Here is a 16,294-nt window from a genome sequence, read left to right as displayed (position 1 = left end):
AAGTCCCTGTGCTTTGGGTCTTATATCGCATTTTACTATTTTCGTTAGTGTGAATATATATATATATATATATATATATATATATATATATATATATATATATATATATATATATATATATATATATATTAATTCCTTTCTAATATTTTAATCACGAGAGCAAGTGTTGCGAAGAAATTTAGTGATATAAATAATATATTCATATTCAGAAAAGGGTCATCTAGAAGACACCGCCTTATTCTTAGTACTCTCCTCCTATATCCCAATCGTCAGGTCGTTTAGGTTCATAAGCCAGTCCAAAATTGCCTTTCCCGCTACTCTGTCCAAAACAATGTCAACCTTTCCATTGGATGTTCTGGCCGAAATCCTCTGTCGACTACCCGTTGATTGTGCGTTACGTTGTAGGTGCGTATCAAGATCTTGGCGGGCTCTTATTGATAGTGCAGAGTTTGCAAAATTGCATGTCAATTATTCAGTGAAAACCAATTCTAACCTTCGGTTGATGTTGAGAAAGGTCGACTATTTTGGATATGGAAAACGTTGCTTTTACTCTCTAGACTTTGATTCTCTCAACTCCCGAGTTGTTACTCCCAAAGAATTGACTAACCCTTTGATGTCTTCTGAAATTAACACCAAGATACTTGGTTCTTGCAATGGATTGTTGTTGATATCAAATACTGTGGATGAAATTGCCTTATGGAACCCTTCAACTGGAAAATACAAGAAGATACCAGTTGTGGGGATTACTGAAAACCATGTGCATGTTAATTTTGGTTTTGGGTATGATGTTACTAATGATGACTATAAGGTTGTTAGAATTGTGCAGTTTGAAAAGGGCTCTGAAAAAGGTTCTTTTCACTCTGATGTTATGGTTTTCAGTTTGAGATCAAGTTGTTGGAGACGGGTTGAAGAAGAACTTCCTTATTACCTCCGATATGAAGATCAACCAGGTACGTATCTAAATGGTTCATTGCATTGGATTGCTAGTGCTAAGATGGAAAGACCTGCGAATAAATTAGAACCACTGATTGTTGCTTTTGATCTTGGAACTGAAATGGGGACTCGTACCGCGTCCCCCTTATACTGATACGGGTTTCATTGTGAGGTTGGTCGTATTGGGAGGCTCTCTTTGCACATATAAAACCTACTTTATAGATGATTGGGAAAATGGGGATCTTGTTTTGGACCATGTGGACATATGGGTGATGAAGGAATATGGAATTAGGGATTCGTGGGCAATGCTTATATCACTTGAACAGCCAGATAAGTATGTTGGTCATACTGTGCTCCCACTTGCAAATTCTAAGAGTGGAAAGGAAGTTCTTGTGGAACTAGTATTGAGGGGGACTCCATAAAGATTGTTGATACTGAAATTGGGAATTTACGTGGCTTTCTACATTTCAATAGTTATATTTATTTGGGAAGCCTCGTTAAGCTTAGTTCCAATGATGGCACAAGTGATCTAAAGAAACAGTTAAATCAAGATATGGGAGGAAACAAGATAGCCCTAAAGAAGAGGTTGGTGATTCCGTTAATTTGTGGTTATGTTGTAGCCTTCTTTCTTTTACGTAGAGCTTTTAAGATCAGTCGTTTCAACAACAGGGCACTATTGTTAACATTTAGGTGAAGTAGTGCAGAGTCCATATTATTTTCTATGTGGAGATTGCTTATACAACTTATGTTTTGTATCTGCTTCCTTTCTTTGCTAAATTTTCTATTTTATCCTTCACTTGATAGGGGAGATGATTTCCTTTCAAAGGGGTTCAAGTTGAAGCTTTGAGCAGTGAATGAAGTGAAGATTCAGATGGTCAAGGTACCTTCTATACCCTCTATAAAAAAAAAGCAGGATGTTCCTTAATATGATTTTAGAGTTTAATGGTGGCATTGATTTTCTCGAACTTAAACAAAGCAGCATTTGATTCCTGGTATTATCTCTTCATTTCACTTATGAAATTGTTTTGGTGTATTTCCATTTTACCTTTTGCTCGATGGTGTAAGTTACTATTTACTCCGCGCTTCTGTAAGTGTGCAACTTAGTCTTCGAAATTGTGATTGACAAGGAACTTAAGTATATAAGAAACTTATTTTGGCAAGGATGGGTTGAAAAAATAATCACACAGGTTATGTAATGAATTGAAGTTACTTAAACTTTAGTAGTCTAAGTGCAACTGAAGAGTCTAACCATATAATTTTCTTTGCTTAACCTGAAGAACTGAAAGTAGCTTTCCACACTGAAGTGTACTAATTAAATTGCCTCACTTTTGTTACTTTCTTTATCTTTGTTTGTTCTCTTCAATATTGTTAAAAGAATTTTGTTGCATTTTAAGTTGGCTGTTGGCTGTTCGCTCTCTCTCTCTCTCTCTCATGAGTTTTCTCTTAAAATCAGTCTGCTTGTGATGTACAGAAGATAAAAAAGAAATATTGATGAAAACCATCAAATAGTCGCATAACAAAATTGAGCTTTTTCAACTACAAGATATAAGTAGGTCTTTCCTCAATTGGAGTTTCCAATTTTCCTCATCCAGCTTCCTATTATGTTTCTTTTCCATCAATGACCTCATCCTCGGGCTGTCTTCTTTTGAGTTATCAGTATGCAACTTATACTTCTAAACCTTTTGGGTTGGATATGGATATATATATACCTTTGTAGTTTTCTTATTTTAATCCAAAGAGGATTATGTTTTTCCATTGGAGCATATTAAATTTGACTTCTCTATGCGAGTTGTAAGGTTGACTATGCAATCCAGGCCAAGATGGTTGACTTCTCTGCGAGTTGTAAGGTTGACTTATTTGAGGGGTATTAGGGCATTTTAAATTAAATATGCAGGTGAACTAATGGGATCGGCAAGTTGGTGGCAATGCTCTACCAAATCTTTCTTGTGAATACGGTTAAATAATACTCCCTCCGGTCCAAAATAAGTGATTTTTTGGCCTTTTTCTTGTGGTCCAAAATAAGTGATTTTTCCAATGAATTAATTATTTTTTTCCTACATTGTCCTTGGAGTAAATAGTGTTGGAATATGTGTTAGGAGTGTTTATGTGAGATAGTAAAGGTTAATATGGTCAATTCCATTGCTAATTAGTGCTAAAAGGTGGATTTCTTAATATGTGTGAAAACATTCAAAAAATCACTTATTTTGGACCGGAGGGAGCATGTGACATGTGCTCCAAAGAAAAACAGAAACTGTATAATTGCACACACTATCAAGAGTACCTGAATTAGTTTCTTTTTTGGCAGGTTGCAACACTGAAGCTGGTCAACGAAGAAGACCACATTGTCTTTTTGACACTAACGTCCAATATCCCTACTATCTTTTGATGTAAATGTAGATACTTATGTTTTTTTTTTTGATATATCAGTTTCCAGTCGATAAAGCTGATGACTGTATGGAATTTACATATATGCATTTGGAATTGTAATGGATTTAGTGAATGGTTCACTTCTGTTGCTGGGTTTAATTATTGTCAGGACACTTTGTGCTTCACATAACTGACACTAGTTGTGTGAGGGCTCTTTTTATCTCACATATTTGTGGACCCATATCTTACACATCTGGGTCCACAAAATTCTGGGACCCACACAGTTGTAAGACCAAAAAGAGGTCTCACCCAACAAGTGTCAGTTGTGTGAGGCACAAAATAAAATTTTTCCTAAAAATTGTAGACAATGGTCTTACCCCATGAAAGACATTATTATTATTTTTCATGGGGTTACAACCAATTCTTAAGTATACAGACGATATCATCTAGTTTCCTCTCCCTATATGTTTTTGTTAAACAGAAAGAAAAAAAAATGCATTAGGTGGTTTTTCAAAATTTAGAGAAATTGCTATTCAAGCATCAAATTTTGAGGTGGTTGAGACCTTATCAAGTGACAAAGATGGATTGTGGAAATCAAAGGTATTGAGATAATCCTTTGTGTAAACTGTATTCAGTTCCTGTGTACCATGCTTTCATCTCTTCGTTTACTTTGTTCTGTTACTAAAAACATTGTGCATGGGATTATGGCAAAGCTTAGCTTTAAAATTCTTCAAGTATTTAAAATTTAAATGATAGAGTTGATTTATGTTGCAGTTGATGATAGCAACGTGACCTGTGGGAAAGAATCAAGATGAGTGTGACTAGAGATATAAAGCCCTTCATAACTATACTTACAGCAAATTTACCATTTGTAGCTATATTTGAATTTTATAGTAAATCTATGAAACAAGAGATTAATTGTCTTGAACCGAAATAAGAGAGCAACAAGCTCTCATAGCTCAATTGGTTAGAGCGCTCGCTTAGTTAGCGGAGGTCTGAGTTCGACGACTCTCAACGAGAGCATTTTATTTTTCCGTATTTATGTGTTTCGCCTCGGTTATATTTGCCGTGTTAACGAATACAGTCGATACAAGTTGTTTCCTTTGTATACACCTTTGTATACAGTCGATACGGGTTGTATCCTTTGTATACACCCTTGTATTTCGCATTAGTTACAATTGATACATGTTATATTCGTTGCGTGAACGAATACAGTTGAATATATATTGTATTCGTTGTGCGAATGATAAATTGGCAACTATAGTTATTACGCTCTAAACTAAAGTGCTTTATGAAAATTCCTCTTTATTTAAAAGTTTAGACCCTTGTTTATTTTTAATTTATTTTTGGCCCAAGAACATTTGTTTTTATTAAAATTAAAAATAATTTTGGTTGGGGTTTCTTTTGAAATTTTAAAATTTCTGGGGCAAACTTAAATTCAGCAAATAAATCAGAAACTGAACTTCTCCATTCCACTTGGTCTTGTTCAAAATCTTCTTCTTCAATTTCAGAGCTTCCAAGAAAATTTTGAAGATTTAAGCTTTTTGCAATACGTTGACGGGCATAAGTCCGCATAACACATCACATAAGAAGAACAATGCAGAATTGTGACAACAGACCACGTCATTTTTCGTAGTATTTCTTAGTATATGGATAGCAGTTATCCCCTTGAATAGAATCTTTCCATCAGATTCTTCATATCTATTCTAGTTGCTCGAAATCCATCAATTTTGGTATTGTTTACCCTTGAAACTCATAACAATTAAATTTATACGCATTTTTAAGGATATGTGAATTGATTCAATACAAGTAATTAAGGATGTTAGATAAGCAAATTACAGATAGAATAAACAACCAAACCAGTTGTGATGTTGAGCCCAGGCTCGGATCTAAGCCTAACAATTGTTCTGACCTCGATTCGGAGCCAAACGTGTATGAAGAGCTATGATTAAAATAAGAACCGTTCAATAATTAGAAAATAGAAAAACAAGTTCGTATTGCCTTGATATGCGTGTTACAGTGTGTCGATTGAATAAAAACTACCCCTTTTATATAGTAGGAGAGTTTCACCCTTAGTACAATTCTAAAAAAGGTAAAAATCTTCTTTTTCGTTAATCACCGATCTGCTGTCGATATAGGCTGAGGTCTGCGCCGTGATATCCGATGGGGTGCGGATATCGCGGCCCTCTGTTAGTCGGGTGCAACCGTTGTCATATTTTTCGGGGTCTCGGAGCTCATTTCGGGTACGGGGAAGTGTTGTCTTCTCGGGCACACTGTTTGGGCCCCGATACGAGAGGTCTCCACCTCCGAATCCGATCCCATGCGGTCACATCCTGGTTTCGTTTGACCCATCGGAAAATCAGGGTATATGCTACCCATAGTCCCCTTGTTTCCCAAAGAGTAGGCTTGCCGAAACGATGGGAGACGATAGATGAACCCCGGTTCCTTCCTTCGTGCGTCACAACCAAGATGGCGGATAGGCCGAAACGTTCCATCAATCGAGTCATTCTGACTTTGGACACGTGTCGCTCATCGGCTGTTTGCCTTCTAATGTGAAACGTCACGTACTTCCCCTATAAAAGTTTCTACCTTTTGTATTTTTCTTACTTTCCGATCCAAGCTTCCACCTTCGAATTTTCTAGCGGTTATCAACTCTTACAAACCTTCATATCTTCATCTTTGATCTTCATATCTTCATAATTGTTCTTAGGTTCTTACCCAGATCTTCATCCTACCTTCAAATCTTCATACTCTTTTCTTCAGCCTCCAAACTTGTTCTTTCAAACCTTCGTACGTTTTCATTAAATTTTCAACTTTTCATACGGCTTGTACATGTTCTTACCAGACCACTTTTCCGTTTCTGAATGTCTAGATCCGTGCCTTTCTTCTACCTTTGGCTGGGTAACCGTATCTTCTTCTATTCATAACTTCGTACTATATCTGTTGTACACGTCATTCCAAGTAGTTGTAGGACAATCCTGTAGATTTTTTTTCAATCTTCTCGTGGCTTCTGAACTTTTTTCATTCAAATTACTTGCAATGCCATAGCCGCCCAGTTAGCAGGTACTCATGGCAACATCATCCTTTCCCGCTGGAGTCTATCCACGAATTCCCTGAGTAATTCCGTGATTGTTGTACTCTGAAGATATCTTCCCTCCTCTTTTCTACTTTTTGGGCTACCGAATGTGCTTTTATAAATAAATCTGCAAGCTCAGGAAAAGAATCAATAAAATTTTTTCAGGTAAGAATGAGTACCATGTTAATGCTCTTTTCTTGAGGGTTTCACCAAATGTTTTCACCAAGACTGATTCAATTTCCTGCTTGGTAAAATCACTGCCTTTAACCCCTGTGGTAATGCGATAACGTGGCCTCGTGGGTCAGAGGTCCCATCATATTTAGGGATATCAGGCATCTTGGACTTTTTGGGAATTGGTAAAGGTACTACACTTGGCTTCCAGGGTTGTTGCAAATATTTGTCGATATCCACTCTTTTGATTAACGACGGCGCACCAGGTATCTGTTCTATTCGCTCATTTTGTTCTTTAAGTTGTTTCTGCAAGGTTAGTACCAAACTTTGTAAATTTGAATCATTTGGTGTACCTGGTCCTCCGTCTCTGGATTCATTTAGTATTTTCCACTTCTTGAGTTGTCAAGTCCTGAACGTTGGTTTTCTAGAGTTGTATTTACTAATGGAGGAGTCTGCACAATATTGGGCAACCCACTTGTAAAAGCATGCAAAGCTTCAGTAACGTGTTGTGCAACCATTTGCTTCAAATTATCTTGCTCGTTGGCCTGCTTGCCTATTTTTTGCCCATCATTTCAAGTAGCACACCTTTCAGGTGAACTTTCTTGTGAGCGTTGCGAAGTCCTTGTGGGTGTGCGGTGTGGTGGAGTTCCACCTTGTTGTCATCTCTCACCCACATAATCAATTTTGTTAGTAGTAGACATGTTTTGTTGCTAAAAATAAAATTTAAAAAGTGAACAGATTTTCAAATTCTCGGTAATGGAACCAATTTGTTTAACCCAAAAATAGTTTCTGTGGTTAAAGAGAATCGGGTTTATACTAACTTGATTTACTTCACTTTTCCAAAAATACGAGAATAAAATAAATAATTGAAATGATAAATGAAGGAAAGAAAACTTATTGTTGATCGCTGATTTCTCCCAGAATTATGGATTGGAATCTCCAATCAAGTAAAAGTAAAAAACGGATTGCATATAATTGAGAATATTCAGATGATTGTACAAAATAAGGTAAGGGTCCTTATATAAGGATACACAGCTATAACAGTTCCCTTACTTAATTTTTACCCGTTACTAACATTAATTGCATTAATTGCCCGTTACTAAATCTACTCGTAACGGTTATGGTAATAATAGGTTATCACGCATAATCAGGGTTAATGCTGAATCCCTTTCCATATTTATAACTGATTCATGTACCTTCCCCTCTTATGGTTTTCATGCATCTCGTGCCTATTTTTTCTTTTACAGTTGTCAGGTATGGTACCTTTTTTGATAAAATACCGTGCGTATTTTATCCGTGCCTTACCATCTTTCTTTATTGACCTCATATGGATGACACCTGTCATCATACTATTAATCCACGTGTCATGCCTTTTTTTTCTTTTACCAATACAGGTGGAGGTGGGTTGTTGTGGGTTGGTAGGGATGTGGAATAGGGTGGAGAATGTGAAAAAAAATATTTTCCCTTCTTTCAATAGGGAAAATATTTTCCTCCAATGAGTTCATGAGCAAAATATTTTCCAAAACATTTAAGCCAACCAAACATGAAAATATTTTCCTTGGTACCAAACACACCCTAAATGCATGATCAAGGTAGTTTTGACAGACCCAGTTCCTCTTGGTTGTGTGATTTGATTAAGTTGCAGATGAAAACATGAGATAAAGAAAGCTGATAGTTGACGGATCATTCGAGTAGGTGTTATAGCTAGTTAGTGGGTGGACTATAGCTGAAATGGTTTGCCTTTGCACATAAATAGTGGCTAACTGATCAGCAGGAATTATGCCCAATATACAGTAAGTAGTATGTGTTGGGTATTCTGGTTCTTTTCAAGTTAAAAGATGCCAGTAAGTAGTACTAGGTCTTTTTCAACTTTTACTGGTTCCTTACCAATTCCCATAAAAAGAGAAAATGGTATGTTTGAGGGGAAGTACCTCTTCCTTCCTGTATGGTTCTTTTGATGTTTCAACTACACCATTCATCTATGTCTAAGGTAGTTAACTTGCTTTATGCTTTAGCTTGTGTCTTCAATTTTTGTTCTTCAAATTTACAATTTAAGGTGGGCCCCTATTGTGTGTTGTGTGTGATCATTCCATGGTACATCTGATTAAAAGGTATGGAACTTTGATGTCGATGAGTAGTGGCACTTAGGGGTCGTTTCGTTTGGTAAGGTGTATAAGAATTGTACGATGTATTAGTAATGTTGAAATTAGTAATGGTTGAATTAATTATACTGAGATCAGTTATGATAAAATTATTTCTTATCGATGGTTTGTTTTGGTGTATTAAATATAACATGCATTGCATAATTTCTTTAAATATTTGGTTATTTACAAATATACACTCTACATTCATTGGAAAGGATATGATTTTTTTTTTTTAGAAGAGCAGTTCTATCTTTATATATGCTTATCCATGTATTAAAAATAATGACATTACTAATGTAATTGTTTGCTATGTATAAGAATAGTGTTGGATAAGATGTATAACTAATACAGGTATTAGTTAATCATAGGTTGAAAAATACTACCAAACAAGGAATTAATAATAGCAAAATTAATACATATTTTATTTTTCCTAATACTTCCTATCAAACGACCCCTAAATGTTATTTTGAGTAAAGTGCAGCATTCTTAACTATTTCTTGCATATTACTTTGAAGTGAATTAAGCAATAGAAAGAGTCCATACTTGTGGATCAGGAAGATGCACTTCAATAGCAAAAATACTACCAATTGAAGGAGATCATTTGTGGAGTTGTAAAAACAAATGATATCTGGATTTGTAAAACTATATCAGCAATAAATGTATAAATTCAATATCAACTCAGCATTACAATGTAATTTGAGCTAGTAAACTTCATGTTATTCTGAAACCCCAGCTTCTTCAAGACCTTTTCCAACTCGTCTATCTTATTTACAGATTATACAAGTCAAGCTCCTAAATCGTCAACGTGAATATGTACTAGTGCTATAGCATGAAGTCAGTCAATACATCATCGATAAATCCAGATAAAAGATACTTCTCAATATCAGTCACTACTTGTTCGACTTCATTATTAGTTAATCCATTTCTCCAACCCAAATCCCATGCACTGCTAACCACTCCCTTACACCATAGATCTCTTTCTAGCAGTGGATGAAGAGCATCTGCTGAAAGGTTCTTCCCAGCAACCTTATGGTAACTTCGCAAAACTTCAATCCCGTCACAAATTTCATTCACCAACTTGTCAAAAGATGTAGGAATTTTTCGCATCTTCAGTGATAATGGATCAACTGCCAGTGCACATTGAGACCTTCTATTTTCTAACAACTCATTTGCACAATCAAGTAAGAGTCTGCTATCAGCGATTTCATGATCTACACTTGTTATCTGCCATACAGTTGGTTCCCATGCATCTGTTTCAAAAAGTTCCTCGGACCGACAGAGGAATGATTCACTGCTAAACAGTAAATACCTTGTAGTGGCTCTGGAGTTGAAGTTTTCATTCTCAGTGAAGTCTAGATCGATGTTACAGTTAGCATGCTCCGCTAATCGCCCGCTAGATTCACAAGGGAAGCTTTCACCATTGGCAATGTTATCTGCAATAGAAGAAGTATTATATTTTATTAGAATTTTTTCACTAAGCCAACAGATAAATCTCACTAAAGGAAAATTGGAGCCTGACTGATGACCACAAGTAGCTTTTCCATGTGTATCAGCTTTTCAGATTGTCATCTGTCTATCATGGTTCTTGAACGGATGGAACAAGAAAGAGGTAAATATGTACATGGCAAACAGTGGCTACCATTGACCAAAGCTTTTTCTTGAGGAACTATAATTATTACAACCTTTTGTGTGTCTGGCTGGCAAAGGTTGAAGTGCATTAGACTACTTCAATTACTGCTTGCAGATTTTCCAACCCTTGATCTCTTTACAAGTTTTGGAACTTTCACCCACAAAGACAGTAATCAATATACAAAAATCCATATGTTTTACTAGAAAACAACTTTATATGGTTTCTCAAGAATATCAGATATATATATATATAGATTTTATGGAAGCTTTTGAGTCCACAAGATCTTTCGATTAATTTTTTGGTTATATGCAGCTGCTGCGTGTCTACTAAACAGTATACAGTATTGTCGCATATATTTTTTTGAAATGGAGTATTTTCGCATATATTAGTTCGCCGAAAAGAAGAAAACAGATATTCTAAGCTGCAAATGAAGAATATAAACACTCTGTATGTTTGGTCTCTTGGATATATATGTAGCTAATATCATCATTCTTGTTTGTTGAACGATGTCTGGGATATATATATATATATCTAACTACATTGCAACACTTAAGGTTATTCCCAGGAAATAGTTACTTGAAAGCCTATGTATGATGAATAATTGCAAACAACATGTTCTAATATAACCTGAACAATTGCATGAAACTGGCAAAATAATGAAATAAGTGCCTTACCGATGACAAGATTCTCAAAGATATCAGCCACTTCTTCTAACTGAAGCTCTTCTGAGGATGTCACTTTGGTTATGGCTATATCTGTGTCTTTCTCCGCTGCCTGCACCATTTCAACATTTTTATCCTTGTGTTCCGTGTTGTCAACCTGTATCAATACATTTCATTAGTCTGGGCCCATACTAGAAAAATCCTCCTAAGTTAATTTCCACAGAAGGACCAACATCTACAGAACAGTGTCCCTTAATTCTGTGTTAGAAAAAGGAAATTGGACAATAAATAATAACGTGAGATGAGAACCATAGCTTCCAGAAGAAAGAAGGCTCGAAAATATCAGTTATAACTATGTACTCACTGTAGCAATGGGGGTACTCTTGACGGACTTGTCAGCTTTAACATTCTTCTTCCTCTTACTGGAGTTATCAGATGCAGTGGTTGTTATGCGCTTCGAGGTGGGATCTGATATAGTACTTTTTGCTTGTGCAACCAGTTGATTTCTCTCGGGTTTTCTCACTTTCATAGTGCTCATCTTGCCTTGGTCCTGAAATTTAGCACTGTCGTTGATTTTGACATTTTTCATTTCTTTAGATTTTCTAATAGCAGGAGCTACTCGTTGATTCCCGTCCTCTCTTTTTTCAATTGCTTCTTTCTTTGGTTGCAGGGTCTTTCCAGGAGAAGAAGCTCTAGTCCTTGTATTAGGCTGTTTTTCCTGAATCACAACTTCAAGAGTCTTTGAATTTGCAGGTACTTCACCACGATCCTTGCCAGGAGAAGAAGCTCTGAACTTTGTATTAGGCTGTTTTTCTTGACTCAGAACATCAAGAGTCTTTGATTTTGCTCCACGATACTTGCCAGGAGAAGAAGCTCTAGTCTTGGTATTATTAGGCTGTTTTCCGTGAAGCAGAACATCAAGAGTCTTTGATTTTGCACCACGATACTTGCCAGGAGAAGAAGCTCTAATCTTTGTATAATTAGGCTGCTTTCGATGAACCAGAACATCAAGATTCTTTGATTTTGCAGGTGCTTCACTATGATCATTGCACCCTTTTCCTTCACTGAATCTATTATTTTGATATTTTCCTGTCTGCAATTTCCTATATATGGTGGAAGTCAATGCTCCCTTCTTATCATCAGAGTTTTCAGGTGAAGTTTCTTCTTTTACATCCCATTTTCCAGTTGTGTTTCTATTGCCTGATGGATTTTCTTCATGGTTACAGGGAGGAAACCTTTCAGTCTGCGAGTCTAGAGCATACAGAGGCTTCATGATCACAATGGGTGGAGAATCATCAACAAACTTATTTAATAATTGAGGAGTTCCATGATTAGACTTTCTTCTCAAAAGCCCCTTGAAATGCATGGTTTCAATAATTTCATCCAATGTTCTTCTTTCTGCATCCACCTTCTGAGCGATGGATGTTGGCTTCTTTGCCTTTGGCAAATCTATTTCAAATATAGGTCTGCTCTGCTTGATAACCTTTTCGTTCTTTCTAGGAATCTCTTCAAGACCCATCAGTCTGGCAATTAAATTTGGCCCGTGTGGCTTTTCCTGCTGAACCTTAGGTGGAGAATAACCAGAAGAGCTAACCTCTTGGGATTGAACCATGGGTGACTGGCTTGAGCTAGTTGATGGGACATCCGATGATGTAATCATTTTACTTCTACCAACACTAGCCTTTTCAAAGGAGGAGTCACTTGAGCTAGTGAAGCTGGTAAAGGGGAGATCTGGAGATAATTCCACTTTCCTTCCATCATATTCTGAAGCACAAGTTGGTGGCAACAGATTTTGTCTCGCAAAGCTGTCTCTTATCACTTCCCTTAGCTCATCAAAACAATCTTGGGAAGCCCCATCAACAGAAAATCTTGGTTTCTGAAACTCAAGCCTATTAAACCTGTGATCTGAAATCCTCTCGGACTTGGTCCTTCCAATGCATATTCCATCTTTCTGATTTTTCTTCAACTTAGCCATATGTTGTGAAGCTTCTTGCAGCTTTCCTAGCATCACTAGTGACTCCTGTAAATCAAGAGCTCCTTTCAACAAATCTTTGGCGATATCTTTAGAATGCGTTTCAAAGGTGATACCCTTAGACCATGAGTCAATCACTTGGTTCAGCTTTTGAGCTTCTCTGGACACCTCCATTAGCTGGATGGAAGATGAGGAATATAACTCATCTGTCGCCATTCCTTTGCAGACCGATGACGATGAAGACACATTCAAATGGCTGCATGTTCTTTGTTTTCCTTCCATCTTTGGATTGTCAATCTTGGATTTTCTAATTGTATTACATTCCACAACACCTTTCGGGTCATCACATGTCACAAAGGATCTGTATACAGCTGATCTCAGACTGTCTTGAGGCATATTCTATTAATCAAAATAATTCACAAGAACAAGTCAGCAACTTAAACAAGTTTATACTAGTAGAATTTGCCGAATGTACAACGCACATAAACTAGTAGTATATCTCTGGACACAAGTCTTTCTTAGCTTGAAGTCACTGAAAGCAAAGAATTACTTGCCGTCTATATATAACTAATTAACAAATATCAAACGTACCAAATTTTGAACAAATTCTGAAATATTCAAATTAAAGACATTGTCCTAAAGCAACTTTTGATAAATTAAAGAAAACAAAGATTAAGAAGGCAATGGATCTGAACATTTGAATAACAAATCTACAAGACACAAAAAGCAGTAAAAACAAGTCTCCAAATGTTAGTACATATGAAGTACCTGAGTTGTTGCCTCAAAATGATCAAAAATTGATTGTTTCACCTTCAGACCTCTAAAAGAGCAAACCCAAATGAAAATGATGAAACGAAGCCTCAGATAGACACATTCAAGAACCTAATTAAACAACCCATGAACTCATTAACTGCTCTCCACCTACATTATCTTTAGTCAAAAAAAGAAAGAAGCCCAGATCCCACATAGTAGAAAATAGCTGGTGAATCTTGACTTTGTCCGCTCTATACTACAATGCCAATTACTTTAACAGAAAAAAAAAAAAAAGATTCCAAGGTCCCTCCCTGTATTTTGAAGAAAAATTGAGGAGAGGTTTAAATTTGAATAGTTGGAGGTGGTTGAGAATACATGTGAATTGCAGTGTGTTAAGGGGCTAATTGGAAAGAAAAGGTGAAGGGGCATTGGATCACAGACTTTGGAAAGAGACACCTACCCTACATTGTGTGCAGTTACTTTGAAACTACATGCCCGTGAATTTATTAAATATATATATGGCTGCCTAAAGTACCTGTTTGCTTGTGCTTGGAAAACCTTATTCTGTGCCTAGGAACTGTTTTTGAGGTGGATTATCTAGATTCTCTGCTCCCGTTAACATTATTTAATTTAACACTAGTCTTAGTCCAAAACCTAATATTATTATTTTTTTCTGGAAATAATTTTGGCATGTGAGGTTTTTTCTACATACTAAAGATGAACTACAAAAAGGTCCATGTAAACAACAGCGACAATAAAACCGTGAACTGCGATATGAATTGTGCACTAAATTGCAAAAAAGATTTTTCTTGTTTGAGTATCTAAATTGTCCACTTTACAATTGTCTTGGATTAACGGTAAAGTTTACGGGTTCAAGCCGTGTAATCAACTACTAATGCTTGCGTTAGGGTAGGTTGTCTACATAATATCCCTTGGGGTCCAGCTCCTCTCCGAAAGCTGTGTTTGGCTCAAAAGTTAACAATATACTTTGTAAGCTAGAAAACAATCAAAAGTAAGAAAAGGGTAAATCGTAATCAAATATAATAAACCTAGAGATGTAAAGATGATGTTATTGTTGTAGATATAGTATTGCAAAGTGATAATATGAACTCAATAGAATATGTTCGTTTGAGGTAGAGATAGAGAGAGAAAGCCAGAAAATGAGAGAGTTGTATTATTCCAGAATCCTCCTCTTTACAATGTGAAGGTCTCCTTTATATAATAAGAGACCTTCCTCGAAAGAATCAAAAAGTTACAAAGACAGGTAACGTCTCCCTAGTGAAGACACTGAGTCCTAAACGATGTCGCTTTTGTTCCCACGTCCAAGTCGTACCCGCTACGTTAGTCGGCGTACACTCACTGGGCGTACCCACTGGCGTAGAGATGCTGACGGTCAAATTTGACCCTATACAAACTGCATGAATACGGAATGCTCTGTCCATCGGACTGCCCTTTGAGCATCTAGTCTTTAGTAACCTACTAGCTCAACTAATTCGGTTCAGCCCTGTTGAGCGAGGGATGCGCTCCTGTACTAGACCACCTCCTCCTCCTCCTTCTTATTATTATTATTATAGAGTTATAAAATTGGAGTTATATTTTAGTAATTTTAACTTCACATCACACTCAAAGTGGGTGTGGTCAAAGACATCCTCATGCGAACAATTTTTATTTATTTTTAAAAAATTCCCTTTTATTATTTTGATTGTGGACTGTAGCATGCTTTCTCTTTCTATATACAATATATATATACTAGTGCTAGCTTAACATAAAAGATAGAGTGGCTGATGAGACTTAATTAGAATGATTGTGAACTATAAAACGCTTTAACCCAAGGTATTCAACTCTATTTAATACTCCCAGTAGTAGTCCTGTTCTTCGTCCAACTCCCACCGATATGATTAAATGCCGTAGTTGGTAAAACAAAAGTGTTAATGCCATTAAGTTTGTAGCCGTGTAATATCTGAAGAATTATTATCGGATTAAAATGACATTAAACATAGTGAAATCAACACAAACTATGAAGAGCATGATATAAATCGCAATTTCATAACTACACATGGAATTTCAACTTTTTCGATTACCAAACTCTTTGTCGAATTTAATACAAACACTAAAAGTAGTGCAAAACCATCGTTGAATCTTACCTCAATCTTTTCTTCCTTGATGAGAAAACATATTTAGACCTCATTTGACTTTTTGAAAGATTTATTAACATTTCATGCTTCATATGAAGTACAACCAAGGTTTAGATGGAAGGATTAAGTGCTAAAAACGTATCATACTCCCTCCGGTTCTAAATATTTGTGTTTGCCAAATTGAATTTGTTCCAAAATATCGATATTTTAAAAAAGTAATATTTTACAAAATCACCATTCCTGCTCTAATTACTGATGTTGAATTAATTGAGATATTTAAAACAGAGATAAATGATACAGAAATTTAATGTCCTTAATCTATATACAGAAATCATAAATAAACACTGAACAAGCAATCCAAAAGTCAAAACTCAAAAGCCCTTTCTAGCTCGACAAAAACATTCTTACCAACGAGAATTTACTGTCACAACTCACACCAAACATACAATAT

At 36.1% G+C, this 16,294-nt stretch overlaps 2 protein-coding genes across 2 annotated transcripts; one reads left to right on the top strand and one right to left on the bottom strand.

The window, feature by feature from the left end:
- On the top strand, window positions 235–3,444 carry LOC109233384 (F-box protein CPR30-like). Its single transcript, XM_019399239.1, has 3 exons — window positions 235–950; window positions 1,738–1,813; window positions 3,239–3,444. Exons 1-2 carry the CDS (start codon window positions 332–334, stop codon window positions 1,770–1,772), a joined length of 654 nt encoding a protein of 217 aa, XP_019254784.1. The 5' UTR covers window positions 235–331; the 3' UTR covers window positions 1,773–1,813; window positions 3,239–3,444.
- Window positions 9,317–14,180, bottom strand: LOC109233383. The gene is made up of 4 exons (XM_019399238.1): window positions 13,724–14,180; window positions 11,348–13,354; window positions 10,996–11,140; window positions 9,317–10,124 (listed from the first exon to the last, which is right to left on the bottom strand). The coding sequence occupies exons 2-4, from the start codon at window positions 13,349–13,351 to the stop codon at window positions 9,514–9,516; spliced, it is 2,760 nt and encodes a 919-aa protein (XP_019254783.1). The 5' UTR covers window positions 13,352–13,354; window positions 13,724–14,180; the 3' UTR covers window positions 9,317–9,513.

Source organism: Nicotiana attenuata, chromosome 10, assembly GCF_001879085.1.
Source record: "Nicotiana attenuata strain UT chromosome 10, NIATTr2, whole genome shotgun sequence".
NCBI lineage: Eukaryota > Viridiplantae > Streptophyta > Magnoliopsida > Solanales > Solanaceae > Nicotiana > Nicotiana attenuata.
Note: the sequence above shows the minus strand (reverse complement) of the source record. Positions and strands in the feature narration are given on the sequence as shown.